The sequence below is a fragment of the Phalacrocorax aristotelis genome, chromosome 3, assembly GCF_949628215.1.
Source record: "Phalacrocorax aristotelis chromosome 3, bGulAri2.1, whole genome shotgun sequence".
In the NCBI taxonomy this organism is placed as follows: Eukaryota; Metazoa; Chordata; class Aves; order Suliformes; family Phalacrocoracidae; genus Phalacrocorax; species Phalacrocorax aristotelis.
The window spans coordinates 681,500-700,117 of NC_134278.1; the positions used below are offsets into that span (position 1 = coordinate 681,500).

Sequence of the window (18,618 nt, forward strand, 5' to 3'; positions counted from 1 at the left end):
CAGCCATGTTAAGCAGGTCGTGGTGAGGGGACTGAAAGCGCTTGCTTGTTTAGCCCAGGAGGCAAAGATGGTGACAGGATGGGACACCTGCCTGCGACCGCGTTCGGGGCAGAGGGGTAAAAGCAATAGGAGAAAGAAGAGCAGTTGGCGTTATAGGGCCACGTTGGCATGAGAACTAATGGGTATGAGCTGGCTGTGAAAAAAATTTAAGGTGGAAATTAGGCAGCTTCCTAGTGGTGAAAAATGAGATTCTAGAATGGTCATGGAGAGAAAAATCATCTAACCCGTTTGGAACGATGTTAATCAGTTCAGGTGAGGGATTCTGTAACACGGTGACTGCGATAGGGCGGGACTGGACACAAACCGATCCCTTCCCACGTGACGTTTTTCCCCTGCGCGCACCTGTGCGTGCACGCACACATATTTGTCTGTTTTCAGAAGATTCCGGAGAAAACTAAATACATTTCCCTCTATTTGCCAACGGAGGCCAAATACCTTTGACTGGAACACCTCTCCCCAGAGGAAGCAGCGTTACTGTACCCGTCCCTGCTCCAGGAACGCTTTCCTAACACTAACCGTGCACCACTCTGCAGCCGGTTCACATAGGTTGCTATCAGTGCATGCTCGTCAGCTAACGGGCCGGCAGTGTCCGGGTTGCACTGTAACCTAGCAGCGATGAAGGCAAAAGAGAGCAAACAAAACATAACATGAATACAAAGCAAATAATTAATGAATGTTAACGAAACAAACAGTTAAAAATTAAAGCAAACTGATGAGCAATTAAAAATGTAAACATGTTTCCGCAAGTCACGGGAAAAGGATACCTTCCACAGTTAAAGATTAAAACACAGATTAGAGGAACATTTGGGTGCCTAAACGTGCAATGAATAGAGTGGAGCTTCCCCGAGCTGCTGCCCCCAGGGAGAGAGGGCCCGCCCTGAGCACCACGCCATCGAACGCGCCAGGCAGCCTCTGCTGCGGCGGCGACACTTCCAGCAGGATCTGCGGTCTTCGGTGAGCCGCTGGGAACCGAGGGCTGGGCACAGCCTGAGCCAGCTGCCCCGGGGGTCTGGAGCCTCCGACCTGACCAGAACTTACCCTTCTGCTCTCACACAGCTCCAAAAGTAACCCAAACCACATCGGGTTGCAGCTTTGTTACTATGGCCAAGATCAGAACCGAAAGCATCTTCTCTCTCTCTCATAATAATAAATGAAAATATGAAGGAAGTGATAAAAACAAAAAAAATCAGAGGTTGGTATCAACAGAACTACCCTCTGGCAGGGATTCGTTAAATACCATCGTATTTTTTTTGTTTTGAGGACTCATAAAAATAAACCTACTAGAGTTTTGCATATTTCTATGGATAGAGATTGAACGCAATAAATATTTGTCAGAAGTAATCCCACACAGATAACTGTCTGTCTGTACGGCCCCATTAAAACGTGCTGGGCTCCACCGTGCTTGCGACAGCAGCGTCTCCAAACCCCTGAGGGAATACATCAAAACGGCTCTGGTTTTACCGCAGGCATCGCACACCAGGGCAGCCACGCTTTCTCCTCCCTCCCAAAGGCGGGAACACCCGTGCCGCGACGCTGGCGCTCCTCGGCTCCACCGTGTGAAACGGTGCACGTGTGTCGCCCTGCTCCCTGCTGGGAGACGAGAGGTCCCGTGCAGGTATGAGATCAGGCTGTCACCTAAGAAATGGTTCTCGAGCATATATCACTCTTATTTTACCATAATACGCATTTCTTCCTCAAACACAAGTGTACGAGAAATTCCATTTTCCATTTCTACATCGGGTATTCAAGCCGCTCTTTCCATTTATAAAGTGCAGTTAATTCCTTCTCCACATGTGTCCAGGAAGCGTGTGTCTCAGAAGCTTTTATAAACATGGTATTTATTGCTTTCAGCATCAATATACTGATACTATGAAAACAGAATCCTCATTTTTTCAGACGTACAAACTCTTTTCTTCTCTCTTACGTGCAGCAACATGTCAGAGAAGTCTGCCAGAAGCAGAATAAGACCTTATAAAAAAAGAGGCAAAACAGAATTACCCACACCAACCCCCCAGGCAATGAGCAACCTTCGTAATAATGGGCTTGTAATAAGAGAATTTGCATTAACCACTGCATAGAAGGATTCTTAAGCAACCTACACCTCGTGAAGCCTGACCACCGGCAAGTGCAGAAAAGCTTTACTTTAGATACGCTTTATAGCGGGCACATCGCCGCAACCACAACAATTAAGATTCCAAGACCTTTTTCATTATAAATCATTACACACGCTCTTCTGAAGAGGAAAAAGCCCAGCAGAAATGACCACATTTGTACCTCAAAATGGGAATAGCCGTAAGAGCGATTAGCAGTCCTCGTTTTGGAAGAAAAGTGAGAGTTAGATTAAATTAACATGTGTCTGAACACCGTTCCTAGCACGTGTCTGATTCTTCCTTCACACCTGTGAATGCGGGGACGCCTGCCCGGCGGCAGCCCAGCCCCCTCCGGACCACGGCCCCACGCCTCAGGAAGCCACGGAAGGCAGGATTTAGGAGCACGCTGGCAACCCCCCTCCGCTCCCCCCAGGATGGCGCTGAAAGAGGGCCACCGGCGGGGGACGCCCTCTGCCCCTGATCAATCTGCCACCACAAGCAGCAGGTGCATGGCGGGAAGCATTCGCCGCCGCGTTGGGCAGGCTGAGCCAACTGCAGCGCACAGGTATCGTCTCGTCGAGGAGAATATCCGAGTGTGGTGGGCAGGAGAAAGCGCAGGGCTCAGCGGCATTCTGCGGCGTGCACCGGGGGACTGTGGAAATCTTGTAGGTATGCGAGCCGCTTTCACGGAGCGAAAGAAGCATCTGAATATAAAAGCCGGTGTAGGTAGTCCTGATCTGCAAAACTCACATAAACAGAGGCTTCGCGGTTCAGAAGAAAGTACTGAACTCGTATGTGCCGTCCCAGTGCCTTCCTGGCTGAATGTGCCGCTGTATTTTCAACTGCTGTTGCACCCAAATAACAGCAGTTTCAACCAGTCCACATTTACCTAGTTTATTTATGAAAATACCGTATGGGACAGTGTCAGAAGCTTTATGAGTCAATACATTTTAAATTAGTCCTTCCCCCTCCTTCCCGAGGCCACCCACCCAGGCAGAACCACCCAATTTCCATTCTTTGACATGATTTGTTCTCGACATAGATATGTCAGCTCTTTTTATTCCCTACCCCTCTACCTGGGCACGGACCGATTGTTTTATAACGTTTCAGGAATCTGAAGGCATCCCTTCGACATCCAGACACGTATTTCAGCAAAAACACTTCTCGATGTAGCCTGAGAGCAGAGACGCAGCCACGTTCTCTCTCGACACAACGCCACCCCTTGTCCTTCCTCCTTTTTCTTCCCTGATTAAAATACAGCTGCATCGGTTCCTTGACCGAAGGGCAAAAGGCCGACGGCCCATGGTGCCTGTGCCACTGACGGCGGCTGGCGGGGACGGGGACGCTTCGGGGTGGTTCTGCTGCAGGCGCAGCCACAGCTCTATTTGCGCCTCCCTGAGATCGCCTTTGAAACCTCAAGTCTGGGAAAGTTCATTGTTGAAAAAACACCTTCAGAAAGTAACTTTCTATTTAACCGGCGCTTTGAGTCATATCCACATCTTCGAAGAAAACCTTTCAGAATCAGGTGGCCTGAATTCGGACAGGGGTCAGACACGCTGACCTGTGGGCTGAGCGTTTGTTTCACTCTCCTTTTAAAAAGAGTTACTACATCACTGGTAGGGAAACTGAGAACTATACTATTACCACAGAACCTTTTAGATTTCAGAAGATGGTATCAAAGACAAAATACCACCTCCTCCCCCCAAATTAGCCACATGCTGTAGCTGAATTCTTTAAGGCAGCATTAAAATGCAATTTTATGGTGGGTTTCCCACACTTTTCGTATAACAACAGCCACCATACGCAAAACCAGCTTACACCATGCAAAGCGAAGGTGAAAACACAGCAAGAAATAACGTTAACCATGCTCCTTCCGAGTAAAGAAGGGAAGCAGTATAAAGTAGGCAGAGAAAAAAGAGGTCAGAGGAATCTGCCCAGAGCTGCAGGAAGCTCCTCCTCATCCTACTTCCCAGCGGTGATGGCTGAAGGTTTGGGCCCGGGTGCTCGGACACGTAACTGCACGTCTGTGAGAACGGGGTTTGAAAGGTTCGTTGGCTCCTGCTCCAGTTTTCACACCCTAAGACTTGGCTCTGCAGCTTTATAAGCAACTCAATAAATTACTAAGGTATTTAAACGGTGCTTTTGGTGTCTTAAAATTAATTTCTGTTCTGAAAATCTACTGGGAAAGCCAAGTAAAATAGACAATTTATTTAAAATCCTGTAATTTACAGCAAGAAATCCCTGCAAATTTCTATTATGCTGGCTCGCAACTTTAGAAATCTTTGCAAAATTGCGCACTGCTGCTCTGGCTACTGAGGAGGGAAAGAGCTTTTGAAAGGGCTGCCAGGACATAATCTAGAGGGATCTCTTGTTTTCTGTCACATTACTTTCCCCCATGATTGATTTAAATAGCTGTTAAGGTCAAAAAGGATAACCACCACCATTCTCTGCGTAATACAGACTGTGAAATTTAGCACAGTAATTTCTGAATCAAAGCCGTGCTTCCGACTGACCTGCAGTGCTCTGGGCAGACAGCGATGTCATCGGGCTTAGGCTTAAAGTCATGGGGAAGCCACCCCTTTCCTTGAACTCTCTAAACAACCTTTGTAATTTCTTCAGACCCCCACCTCCAGCTGTCGTACGCGGGAAGGACAGCGGGCAGGTATCCCGGCTGAAAATCACACGGTATCACTGTACGGGGAAACGCAATGCAGTCCAACAGCAGCGGCATGTGGATGGTCATCATTAAATAGAGAATCCAGGGGAAAAACATGATCTTGTAACACTTGCATTTTAGGAGACACAGAACAGGGAAGAATGAAGAGCCAGCAGAGTGGCTGCAGAAGGACAGCAGTGATAAAAGCTGCTGGAGTGTGTATGTTGCTGTTCAGTTACTTGAAAAAAAAAATCAAAATCTTAATCAGGAAATTTATAGCAAACATGTGGAAGTATAAAAACAGACGACTTGAACAAAACCGAAGGTATCGGCATCGCAGCACTGCCAGGAGGTGGAGGGAGGGGACCCTTCCCCTCTGCTCAGCGCTGGTGAGGCCATACTGGGAGTGCTGGGTCCGGTGCTGGGCTCCCCAGTACAGGAGGGACATGGACAGGCTGGGGAGAGCCCAGCGAGGGGCCACCAGGATGGGGAGGGACTGGAGCATCTGTGCTGTGGGGAGAGGCTGAGGGAGCTGGGGCTGCTCAGCCTGGCGCAGGGAGGGCTCAGGGGGATCGAACCCGTGTCAAGGGGACAGAGCCAGGCTCTCCCAGTGGTGCCCAGTGCCAGCACCTGAGGCCACGGGCACAAAGTAAAAAATTCCACCTGAACACAAAACCCCCACATTTTACTATGAGGGTGGTCAGACACTGGCACAGGTTGCCCAGAGAGGCCACAGAGTCTCTGCCCGTGGAGGTATTGAAAACCCGACCAGGCAACCTCCTCTGACTGACCCTGCTTGAGCAGGGGTTGGACCAGGCAATCCCAAGGGGTCCCTCCCAACCTAAACTGGCCCGTGATTTCTGTGGCTTTGTTATAGAAACATTGAGGTGAACTAGGCTGACAAATCTCAGCGCACACAAAGATCAGGTAGCTAGGGAAAAAACAAAAGCATAGGCAAAATGGAGTAAAAAAGAACTAAAGAAGAAATTAAGTGTTTGAACGTGATGAGAAAGGCGATAGAGAGCAAATCCAAATTCTCAAATACTCGGGTGTGCACGGCCTGCAGGGTGCTTGTGATGGGCAGCCTTGCCCCCCGTTCCCTTCCCGGCCGGCATGGCGTTCTTGTCACCACTGCTCTGCTGGACCCAACAGCCCTGGGACAGCAGGTGGATAGCAGTGAAGCCATTGGGAAACCCGTCATGAACCGCAGGGAGGAAGAGCTGGAATGAGTGAGAAATGTTACGTCAGCAGCAGCACAAAGATAAACTGAAGCAGCACTACTGGAAAAAGGGAAAAAACTACAGAAAAGGTGGAAGTAGCTGATGTGAGAAGTGGTGTAAAGGTAGACCAAAGCTTTCACGACAGAAGTAGGTTAGAAGATACCATCACAGCAGCAGTAGGATTAAGCACAGCTGCCTTGCCCGCAGGTGCTGTGCCTCGTGCTCCGACCCCGCGGTCCCTCGAGGCGCTGGCTGGCCGCAGGACGGGACGGCACAGCGCCGTGCCCGCACGCCCTCCCAGCTCTGCGCTGCCCCCAGACCGTCTGCGTGCCAACAGCACGAGGGGAACACCCTTCCCATCTAGGTTCCAAACCCAGGATTTTTTTAATATTTTATTCACATATTTTCCTCTTGATCTCGAATCTTACAGCCACTTAAGAGCAGTGTACACATCCCCCGACTGTTCCCCTTGCTGATGCTTTTTGACCACATTTTTCTCCCCATCAAACCCTCCACGCTCTCACCTAACGCATCTCCCTCACAACCCACATCCCACAGACTCACCATCGTACCTGCAGGACTTTAAAGCACAAGTTAAAAACAAATACCTATAGGCATCTAGGTATCGGTTTAAATAATAAGTACTAAAACACAGATTTTTTTGTTTGAAATTGTTAGTCTGATTCCTTACGCTGACCTTTCTCCTCACCCTTCCTTCCTCCTTGCTGTCCCCTTCTCCTTCACCCCCATTGCGCAAGGTTACATGTGAGCTGGGATCTCCCTTGCCTCTAGACAAAGCCATATTTTATGCTTTTTCCAGAAATAAAGTCTATCTGGTGTTAGGCAGGCATATACGTGGTGTTATGGTGCAAGCCCGCGCCTATAGCAGCAATCCAGATGGTGCCAGCTGCCACAACCCACCCAGGCTCATGCTATTGAACTCTCTCCCCCCAAAACCTTGCTGCGGCTGAAGCTATGGCTAAAACGGATCTGGGATCGCTAGAGGTCACACAGGTCTAAGCAGCAGAATATAAGAAAAGGAAGGTACTCCACCTGTCTCAAAGAAAAACGGCAGAGCGGACAATAACAGTGGTTTCAGTCACTTTCGGGTGGAATTGGTGACTGGGCAGCTAGAAGGAAATGTCAGAGAGATGAATGTGGACACGGCAACAGGGGAGAAAAAAGGCACATTGGAAATTGTCAGAAGATAAATTAAGCTAGCCAAGCAAATGAAAATCACTTTGGGTTACAGAACTTAAAAAAACCAAGGGGCAGCATCAATGACATAGACACGGACTATATCAATGCAGATCTGATGGCAGAGGAAGGTTTCTGCAGGTCTGATCAAAAAGCGGGAAACTACCCAGTCACGCGTATGTTAGCAAAGCCAGAGAAGGGCAGGGCTCGGGCGGGGGGTAACCAACGGTGCCGGAGACAGCAGTTAAACAAGGACGAACAAGAATAAAGGCAGGAGGAGTATGAGGGACTAGGCAGAGCAGGGGATCAGTGGCAGTAGGAGCAGAAGGCTGAAAAAAAATCCAAGCTAGTGGAAATAAAGCCTCTCACATAGGAAAAAAGAAAGGTTTTGGATATTGTCTAGGCAGGTGACATCATATCCCTCCCTTTCAGCCTCAGTTCTTAACTTGCAAATAAGTTTTTTTTAGGCTGTAAGAACATGTTTCACCTGACCAAATGCGACATCTCTAGTCTCCAGGCTCCTTAGAAATCAGAAAAAAAAGAATGCAATACTGTGTTGGATTGCAGGTAGCAAATATGGTGACTGCTTTTACAGGCTAGGTTGTTGAAAAGGACTTCTATTTTAAAGACCTTTCTCAGTCCAAGGGAGAAACTTTTGCCTCCCTGAGCACACATTACTAGAGGCTTCTAAATACGAGCTCGCTGTCTGCGCTCCCTTTACGGGCAAGAAAACTGGCATTGCCAGGCTGTTCTCATCTCAAAGCGGATGTCGAAATCAGATCTGCTCTGTCCCACTCCAGAAGCGTTTATTTATCCGCATGAACCACGCAGGGCACCTGCTGCAGCTAGCGTGGGGGGGAACAACGCTGCAGACAACTGAGCGGTTGAGATGATTGTCACTCTTACGCTTTATAGGACCCATAACGGCAACAGCGACGTATGGAAGCCTTGTAGGAGAAAACAGAGCATGATCCATCCACCTTTTCAAATATTGTGTACATTAACAAGACCGAAATACAGCGCATTTGAATTCTAACGTGGATCTGCACGAAGCTGCGTAACCTACAGACTGACCACGGCTGCTGAGAACACGAATGATGTAAAAGGGTATTCAAAGAGGGAAATACACGTCATTAGCCTAATTGAGGACAGGTTGTCTTTGGGAACAGAATTACTGGAAGAAGAATAGTGCGCATTGACCACAACAGCAGGAAAAAATCTATTCCTGAAGTAATTTAAAATAAATTAGCTAAAACAAATAACATTTAATGGGCTTGGCCTAGTCTTACAGAACAGACATAATGACCTCCATTTATTTAGAAAGACTCGTTGGCTGTAAAGATCGGAGAAGTACTGTGTTTTGTTGTATCATAGGTAACAAACGTAGGCTAGGTTGCCTTAAAGTTTCCCCTTTATGTCTCAATAAATGCACGGGACAATGCAAACATGCCACTGAATCCATTGGCCTTTTTAATTTGGAAACTTACATTTTGCAAGATGAAAAATACCAAAATTGTAATGTTACGTATGTTAAATGTGAAAAAAATCCACAGCTGAGCATGGCCTTGGCTATGGTTCTGTTCCCAGAACTCCCTGCTTACGAGAAAAAACGTTCTCTGGCCTCATTCTGTCTACAGCATTTTAGAGATGACAGAAAGCTCCCTGCCTTGTGCAAAATACAGTTATGGAATGGTGGGATCTGAGGAGTTCATTGCCCTTCTGAATATTTCCCCACTGAAAGGGGAGGATGAGGAGGCTGGAAACAACAGAGGTTCCTCTGAGAGATGTGCCTGGACTGAAGAGAGCACTGATGAGGGCTCCTTTGGTTTGTTTGTTTTTCACTTTCTAGTTCACAAAAAAAGGGAGCTCAGGCATTAAAATCCTGTTCTTTCAGCTCAGTCTTATTCCCAACAAGACGGTCGTCAAAGGGAGGTTATTTTTATATTTTTAACAGCGGGAAGTCACAAAAAGAGGTTTCCATCCTGCCCTGCCCCTGAATGGCGGCGTTCGCTGCGTCCTGGAAGAGTGAGAAGCTCTGCGGCGCAGCTGGTCCCGTCCGGTCTTTGGCAGCCCTCGTGCAACGAATGGACGCAGCCCTGACACGAATCACAGAAGGGTTTGGGTGGGAAGGGACCTTTAGAGGCCACCCAGCCCAACCCCCTGCCGTGAGCAGGGACACCTTCAACCAGAGCAGGTTGCTCAGAGCCCCGTCCAGCCTGGCCTTGGGTGTTCCCAGGGATGGGGCATCGACCACCTCTCGGGGCAGCCTGGGCCAGGCTTTCACCACCCTCAGCGTGAACAATTCCTTCCTTCTCTCTAGTCTGAATCTCCCCTCCTTTAGTTTAAACCCATCACCCCTTGTCCTGTCGCTGCAGGCCCTGCTAAAACGTCTGTCCCACCTTTCTTATCAGCCCCTTCAAGCCCTGAGAGGCCGCAATAAGGTCTCCCCGCAGCCTCCCCTTCCCCGGCTGCACAACCCCAGCTCTCCCAGCCCGGCCTCGCAGCAGGGGGGCTCCAGCCCTCGGAGCATTTCTGTGCCCCCTCTGGCCCCGCTCCAACAGCCCCGTGTCTGTCCCGTGCTGAGGAGCCCCGAGCTGGAGGCGGCGCTGCAGGGGGGTCTCACAGAGTGGGGCAGGGGGGCAGCACCCCCTCCCTCGCCCTGCTGGCCACAGCCTTTCTTCCCCAGGGACAGCCTGGACCGAGGACTGCCTACTCCACCTCCAGGAGCCAAATCGGTGCCTCAGTTTCTCGAGGCCAGAGCTTTGGAGCACAAGCTAGAGAAATCTCTCTTTCTCCAACAGCAAGAGTTACCGATTCCAGCCTCTCTTCCATGGGTGATAACGTATTTTCTGGCCGCAGACTGGCTTAACTCTTTCTGCGGAGGTCAGTATGGAGGAGCCATGGCACAGAGCCGAGCTCTGACCGGCTCTGGCCGCAGAGAAGCCTGGGGATGAAGCAGAAACCCCCTGTGCCTCCTAGAGAGACCCAAACCCCCACGTGCGCATCTGTGACGAACAGATTAAAACTGGAGTGAGGCCGGTTTTCACAAATAATTTAGTGCAATCCACAATTTTCGCTAAATTCCTTCTCTTATTAAAAACATTACTAGGAAGCACATGAAAAAGGCTTTTCAAACTACATACATCAATCAGTATGGACTTGCACTGAGGTCCTGCATTAGCTATACCTACCCAGACAGCTATATCTAGCTATATCTGTATCTGCAGGCACCCCATGAACAGCAACTTCCTAACAGTATGGGTGCAACAAAAAAATTGCAGAAGCACTTCTCTTTTTTCCAGCAAAATCATGTCCAGGTATCCATTTACTATTCCTTCCAACTTCCAAATGTTATTGTGCTTTGCTGATGCCCTTTTCATGTTTTTCCAGTGCTGAGGTCATTCAAAGACAGGCTGAGCCCTCTCTTTCCTGTTTTCAGGATGAATTTTCTTGTCCACAGACAGGCAAACGTGAAACTTCTAACATTTTCATCCACTTCTTATTCCAGGTATATAAAATAAAGGCAATTTTAGGAACAAATTTGGTTTCCAAAAAGAAGGCAAGCCACTGAAAAGTGCCCAGTTTGAACAGCTTCAGCACATTAAAATGCGGATCCGAACCCCATCCAGCTCACACAGAACAACCTTGGCGACCCTGCCATCTTTATTTCATGCTGCCAAGATGTGAGAGCGCCTCCAGCTAGGGAAATGAGGCCCTTAATTTTAGTCAGTGATGGTCTTTTACATCATGGATTAACCTAGAGCAATAGTAACTGTAATAAATCTTGGGGAAAACACTGCAATCAGACATATGTGAACCGACAAAATAGAAACACAAAAAATCTTCAAGGGGGAAAAACCCGTTTCTCCTGCCTTACCTCACTCTATTATTAACTTCCTGCACCTGAACATTTTCCAGGCTTAAAGAGATGAAGGACACAAAGACAACACTGACGTGTGCTTCTACGCCCCTGACAACTAGATGACAGATGAACCAATAATGCTTCAATGTATTCAGCGGTTCAGTCAGTGAACTGAAACTCGAAAAAATCGGAAATACTTCATGATATACGGGTGGGCATCTGCTGAGACAAATACAGAGCCCCCGAGGCAAGAGCCAAGTATTTTAGCTTTTGTGCTTACTACTAAACGCACGGACTCTGGAACCACCCAGGTTGACTGGTTGTATGCCGAGGCTATGCAGAAGCTAGTGGACCTTGAAATGCCCTTCTAGGCAAGGCTAAAAACCCCTGCTACTGGACATATCGCCACGTACAAATATTGGTAACCTAGCTAGCAAATCACACCTCTGCCTTCCTTAATACACTAAACAGGCAGTGCTCCTTCAGCATCACTTTTCCAGCTTTCAGAGATATCTCTAGCTCCCTCTCTAGTAATTTTGAAGTGTCTCCATATTCTTTTTTGAATATGTATACTTGACCTGAGCCAAAGTTTTAGCAATATCAAGTAAGAGCTTGGTAATGGTTTTTGGTGTGGTAATGCAGCATTTCCTTGGTGTGTGTGGACACAGCCTGGTTAAGATAATCTATGCTACTCTGGAAGTACTTTTCAGTGTAGTTCGACTCGGTAATGCCAGCAAGCAAGCCTTGCAGCGACGGAAACAGATTGGATCATACAAACGCTATCATCTGAAATGGCTTTCACTGATTGCTCCTTGCAGACCCTCAGCTGAACAAACAGAGAAGCTCTGATAAAGACCTGTATTTCTCACTATTATGCGATTAAAACCAACCCAACCCTGATTAGACTTGGTCAGGTGCACGTAGCCACCACAACTAGGTAGTTTGCAAAGAACAAAGGCAGGAAGCAGAGTCCGAATGACAATACCTTTCCAGAGATGTGTCTGGGTCCCACTGCGAGCCTCAGGTACATCCCCAGGGGCTTGTTGAGTGGTTATGGAGAAGTGTGCGTTCTGCAAGCTGAGAGCCTGGGGAGCTGGAATGATGGAGGCAAACATTACTACCTGAACCTGAGGCAGCCGGTCCGTACCCCCCAGGTCCAGGAAAAGATAAATACCCCATTCCTTCTCTGGAATAAGCAAGTATAGGGAGAAGAAGCCTCTTCCCATGAATTCTTGCAGAATCTGCTAGATGATGTAACCTTTCCTAACAGAAAGTGGGATCCTTGAAGAGGGATGAGCCAGGACCTTGGTAAGAGGCAGGTACTCACATGGGTATGGTGGTCACAGATGATTGCATCTACCACATATTTGCTGCCTGTGATCTGTCATGATGTCTGACAGAAGATGACACTGGAAAGTAAGATCATTTCACCTTTCTAAAGATACGTTCTGGACTGGTCTGGTGCCATTCTGCACTTGTGTGAATGCCTCGCCTCTTGGGAAGAGGAAACTGTGGACAAAGGATGATGCAATGATCATTTTGCAGAATCACGTTGTTTCTCTGGTGTTTATTCCGTGTTTATTCCATCTTCTTTTCTTAGCCTTTGCTGGGGACAGTATCTGTGAAGTATATGTACTATAGAGGTCTTCATCCTGAATTACCCCAGTGCAGCCTTTGAACTGCTGAGGAAATGGCTTATTTATCAGGGTACAGTAAAGTTCTGTGCTTTTAAAGGGGAAGTCACCTATAGTTACTTGCATGCTTTTCAAAACGCGAGCTGCTCGCAGTCAACTGGACGTTGTTCAGTAATAACTGTGATCAAGGATCGGCCCCAACGGCTGAAGGAGCCTATCTTGACATTTTTGTTACCACACAGCTTTCTTGACGATCTCACTCCACTCCCTTCTACAGATGTGAGAGGTCTGAGTTAGCAAGTGATAACTGCTTCTCATGAGGAACTTCTTCAGCAAGTCTTGGGGGTTGACAATCGCAGCGTGTGCAGAGGCAGACGACAAGTCATGTGTCCAAACAGCTCTGATCGCTCAAGTCTTTACTTCTGAATTATTGTTGGTCTACCTGATCTTGTCTTGGACAACAGACAGCAACAGACAGAGACCTTGCTCCTCTATAAATACAAAAATGCTCCAAGCCAAAGGGCGTTGCTGATTCTGAAGCCCTGTTGCTGATTCTGTCATGTCCTCACTAGTCAAAATACTAATCGTAGTAGCACTTTGAAGAGCTATTCATGTTTCCCTTAATCACTGCAGCTTCTACATCCAGTATTTCTGGGATTCTTGTGATCAACTCCAGATCTACGCATACCCTTGCCCACATCAGAGAAGAGAAAGATTTCTTTCATTGCTCACAAGATCCCTGTGATTCACACAAGCAGAAGAATATGGGACTGGAACACCAAAGTGGGCTCAGATCTGACTCTTCGGTGCAGTTCTGGTCATGCCACATCAAAAAAGAAATGTGGAAGAAGGAGAGGTACTGATAAGGACAATGAGCCTGATCCAAATTACAGATTACCTTCCGTGCAAGGAAAAATTAAGTAGATAAGGACTCTTAGGCTAAAAGCAGGTGGGATATATACAGCCTTCAATGGCATGAAGAAGGTGAATTTTAGAACAAAAAAGGAAGAGCTTTCTTAAACAGGTCATAATTGTAGAACTCACTTGTGGATGCTGCACTTATGAAGCAGCGGCCTCTATAAATACTGCAAATCAGGAAGTAAACTGATGAGTGCTGCGAGATGGGAGCGAGTGCAAAAGCCAAGAGCAATTTTGACTTACTGACTTGACTTAATGACTTACTGCTTATAATCTTAGCTAAGCATCTGCTACTTGTCATCGCGGGTGACAGGATACAATATCAGCATGAAATTCTTGTGCCCTTAAAACCCCCGACAATGTAGGCCTTGTCACAATCTAATTACTGTTCACCTTCAACAGTACTTTATCTACTAATATCTACTTACCATAAGCTGTTGATTTTCTTTCCCTTCATTATCCCAGACAAAAATGCTGTTCTGCTATCCCTTATCTCAGCAGTGTACTGTAAGGTCTACGTAGCCAAGAAAACAAGTTGAAGAGTCACATCGTAGTATCCAGCCCTCTTCTTATTTTGGATTAGTGTTTGCTATGGTATTTTCCTAGCATTTTCTGTGGTGCCCTCCCCTCAAATTAAGGCAATAGGTAGCCTAGGCCCTGCTCACAGAAGAACAGAAGCATACCTGGCAGATTATGATCTGAAAGACGTATCCAAAACAAGTTTCTGGATGTTGACATGAAAAAAAAAAAGAAAAAAAAAGTGTTTCCTTAGGTAAAAGTACTTAAGGATCAATGCTGGTACTTGGCAATAAAGCCAACATTCGTTTCATCTTCTCATTTGCTCTTTTAGCAATAAAGCATTTGTTCCCATGTGCTTGAACTAGATCAGCAGCTGAAAAGCACATCTGTGGAGGATTGCTCCACCCCCCCATCAGAGACTATCCTGCAGAATATTCGGTGCTAACCCTGTATTTTGCATGAGTTCTGGTATTTTGCAAGGCAAGGAACACAGAGATACTTGCTGTGGATAATCTTGCCTCAAGTTTCACTCTGTCTTCTTCCAGATCAGACGTGATTTTTATAGATCACACAGCAGGCACGCTCTGAGAAAGAAAGAAATCACCAAGTGGAAAGGAGAGGAATTAATAGTTCCTGGGACTACGTTATTCCATGAGAGAAAAAGGCACCTACCATGCCCACTGACCATAACAGAAACCAGTCACGTACTGGAAAGAGGCAAAATGTTAGTGAGCCAGGACACGACAGGATGGCATCAGGAAGCTCTCTACCAGACAGGTGAGTTGGTCTTGGTGACTGTGGAATTACAGATTTTTAAAATGTGAATTACCTAGTTTGGATTAAGGAAATGGGAAAAGCTGGTTAAACAAAGAAGTAGAAACTAAGGAACTAGGTGAGCCCTACCCAAACGAACTGCTGCTCCTCAGTCAGAACGGACAGAGGGTCGCACCCTTCCATTCCGTAAGAGCTTTGCGCAAGAGGAGGCTGCAGGAGAGCCCTGCAGGCGTTGCTACTCAGGTGGTGTTTCAAGTCTGTGTGCACAGAGGACATGCATGCCTAAAGCAGGATCTTCTCTGATAGAGATTTGAAGGCGACTGTTGTCTGCACTACGGTGAACAAATGTGGACCCCAAAGCAGCGACAATGCAGAAGAGCTTGCCCACAAGGTTGCTTGCAATGCAATAAGCGAGGAGATGTTATGGGTCACGTGCTTAAGGACGGCCTGCATGAATACCCTGCAAAGCACTGGCTTTGGGAATTGTCTGCTCTCGCAGCCTCCTCGCTTCTAATTCAGCAAAAGGCGTATTTCATAGAATAGGGTGTATCTCACAGAATCATAGAACAGCCCAGGTTGGAAGGGACCTCACAAGGTCACCTGGCCCAGCCTCCATGGGAAAGGTAGCCTAGGTAAGATTACCTGGCACCTTGTCCAACCGTGTCTAGAAAACCTCCAGTGATGGGGACTCCACCACACCTCATATTTGGAGTCATCCCGTGTACTGCATGGTGTAGTGCTTGCAGACACCACATGGGATGGTTTCCACGCAGAGTCTGAAATAATTTTAATGTAGCCAGTTCAAAACTGCACACACAACTGATTTTTTTTTTTTTTTTTTGTCTTGGAAAGTAGAAGGAAAGTACATGGATCTTTGCTTAGTTCTGTTTGAAGGGCTGCTGCTGAAAATGAGGGATCTGGCTTGCCTCTTGAGTACCACTTTGTCACTAAAATAGTGACAGTTCAGCTCATCTTTCCCTGCGGGGAACTTTTATTCATTCACAGCTTCGGACAAGTGAAGTCTCCAGTGAACCACCTTGCTATGCTCCCTAGCATATCTTAACAAGCAAGAAAAGCACAAATAAGTGATACAACTAGTTTTCTGTATGTTTACATACATACATCCATACGATAATTTATATATATCTAACTAAGTAAATGTAAACCCAAATTCAACTCAAACCCAAATGCCTCTAGTAGACATGGGCAACCTGAAAGCATTTCGGCAGCTCAGCTGTGTTTGGTGCGGGGAGCAAGTGCTGACGATGGCAACGCAGTACGCTTGTTACGTGAAATGTCTCCAGCAGAACGGAATAATCCCTTGTAAGCGGGGGAGCCTATGATACAACAAGACCAGCCTTTCTCAGAACAGCTTTGGAAGTAATGCTCTATTTAAAAAGAAAAACAAAAATCTCTTTAGCTCAGTTTGGTTACGCTCGTAACAACATCCATTCCAATAAAAGAAGATCACTCTTCAGAGAGAACAAAATGAAGCACCACGAACAATTCCTTATACTATGAATGCTGCATACACACTTTGAAGTGGCGTTATCTGAAAGCAATACTCTGCATTTTTTTTACCTCTCATGGAAATAAGCAACCAATATTGCAAGGCACGCATACCTTTTTGTGGGTGTAGGTGCTCCAGAGGACATGTGGGTCACCATGGTGTCATTCATGTTAGTCAGAGGCCGAGGAGGACTAAAATGGAAATGTTTACTCCAGTTAGTGATTTAAAAAAATAAACAAAAAGGAAACAAAACCAACACTAGGGAAAAGGACATCGCTGTGCACAAAGGTACTTGAAGAGCTTCGTCTACTCTGGTCTAGTTGCTTTTTCACAGTTCATGCGTTACACCAAAATGAAGATAAAACTAACACTTGTGATTACATAACTGACCTTCGGCATTGTCTAGCAGTTCAAGCAAATGTAGGAACCTTTCAAATTAGGGAAATTATTTGAAATGTTTAAAGAAATTAAGCAAAGAGTTATTATAACAAGCAATCATTTATACAGTGACCACATACACCATCAGCTTCGGTTTTGTTTTAGGAAGTTAAAGTTAGTTGGAAAAAACAAATCGATAGAGCCTCGTGCTCCTTACTGCCCTATAAAATACAACCATGGACTGATGCTCCCATGACTTGCTTTTTTAAACCCTGAAAGTTTCCCAGTGCCACAGCGCCGCGGCCACCCAGGCTTTGTGTGCTTGTGGCTGTGCAGGGAGCGGGAGGACATGAGGAGCCCACACGGGGCGTCCCCAGAAAGCTCTGCTGCTGGATTCAAGCTGGTGGGAGAGAACTACAGCAGCAACTATCACAGGATCAATATTTGCCTACGTTTACCCTCCAGTGATATCCAAATACATCCATCACCCTTTAAAATGAGACTTGGAAAGACGCGCAGCGTTGTCTGTGCACAGGTAAAAGCTCAGCTTGCACGTCAGGCAGCACAGGGCTTGTGCAGACCCTCACGGAGAAAAATGCCACGCTTCCCCCCGTGCTTTCGTGGAACATGGATTAAATTCTTCACAGGTTTGTATTTGCCATCATCGTAGCATTCACTTTCAGTAAGATTTACTGCAATAGTACTGACATTAATTCTTACCAACTTCAGCTTCCTACAGGACAGCGGTGCAGAAGGCGTTCGACCCGACGGCGTTCGCAGCTTCTGCCCTCCCTGACACCCCCAGTGCGGCCGCACGGAGCCTGCGCCTCTCTCGGGTGTGTGAGCACCAGGAGTCGCCTTAAGACTCATTAGCTTATTTCAATCAACAATTTTCAGAGCCCAGTAGTCCGGAGAATCAAACAACCATTAAAAACATCACCTGGACATCAAACACGTAAAATCGCAAAGAATATATATTCCCTGTGTGTCTTACTGCTTTCCTTCTCCACGTAGGATTTGAGTGCAAAAGCGCTTCAGTGCTCAGTCCTTGCTCAGGAGAGATTTGCACAGAAATAATTACGCTGCATGTTTAAAGTTAATGTTGCTCTAAATATAACATTACACCAAGAAATGACTTGGTCATAGGACATTTAATAAACATGCTCCTTTGGAAAAGGAACTTCTTGCTGTACAAAAAAAGCAGAAATAGGATTATAATGCACTGGAAGGCTGACAGACGTGCCACCCCGCGGCACGTTCAGGCGCCGTTAATATTGCTCATGAACGTACAAATACATCCTGTGGTAACGAGCAGTTAATTAACAGTGCTTTCCCTCTGCCCCTTTACCTCCCTACTTATTTCTTCTTGACCGAACGCAAGGAATGCTCTGTCCACATCCACACTGCAAAACTCCCCTCTTTCCCTGAAGATTCAGTTGTCGGCTTTGCATTCCCCTGACACGCACACCACAGAACCGTATGTGCAGCTGCGAGAGAACAGCTGCAAGAAGCAGCAGCTTTTGCAACCCAAACCATATTTTTCAGCAACAACTCATTTCAGCGTTTCTGTGTGCATTAACTGTTTTTTTTCCTTTTTGGGGAGGACAAACGGTTTCCTTAAACACTGTGCTCTTAGAAACAACAAACACCACCTCGGTATTCCTTATAGAATCACAGAATCATGGAATCAATAAGGTTGGAAAAGACCTCCAGGATCATCAAGGCCAACCCCAGCCCAACACCCCCAGGCCTCCTAAACCATGGCCCCAAGTGCCACGGCTGCACGGTGTTTGAACCCCC

At 46.9% G+C, this 18,618-nt stretch overlaps 1 protein-coding gene across 23 annotated transcripts in view; it reads right to left on the minus strand.

Moving 5' to 3' along the window:
* Window positions 1-18,618, minus strand: part of DTNB (dystrobrevin beta) — a 217,377-nt gene that overhangs the window by 96,038 nt on the left and 102,721 nt on the right. For 16 of the 23 annotated variants that reach the window (XM_075086363.1, XM_075086371.1, XM_075086369.1 and 13 more), the window contains 2 exons: window positions 16,554-16,631; window positions 577-666 (listed from right to left, as the gene is read on the minus strand). The exons of 2 other annotated variants lie outside the window; for them this stretch is intronic. In XM_075086363.1, the coding sequence (XP_074942464.1) occupies window positions 577-666; window positions 16,554-16,631 (168 nt within the window). Of the gene's footprint in view, window positions 1-576; window positions 667-12,070; window positions 12,179-16,553; window positions 16,632-18,618 lie in introns of those variants that run through there. 5 more of the 23 variants (XR_012659455.1, XM_075086360.1, XM_075086361.1 and 2 more) reach the window with 3 other exon arrangements.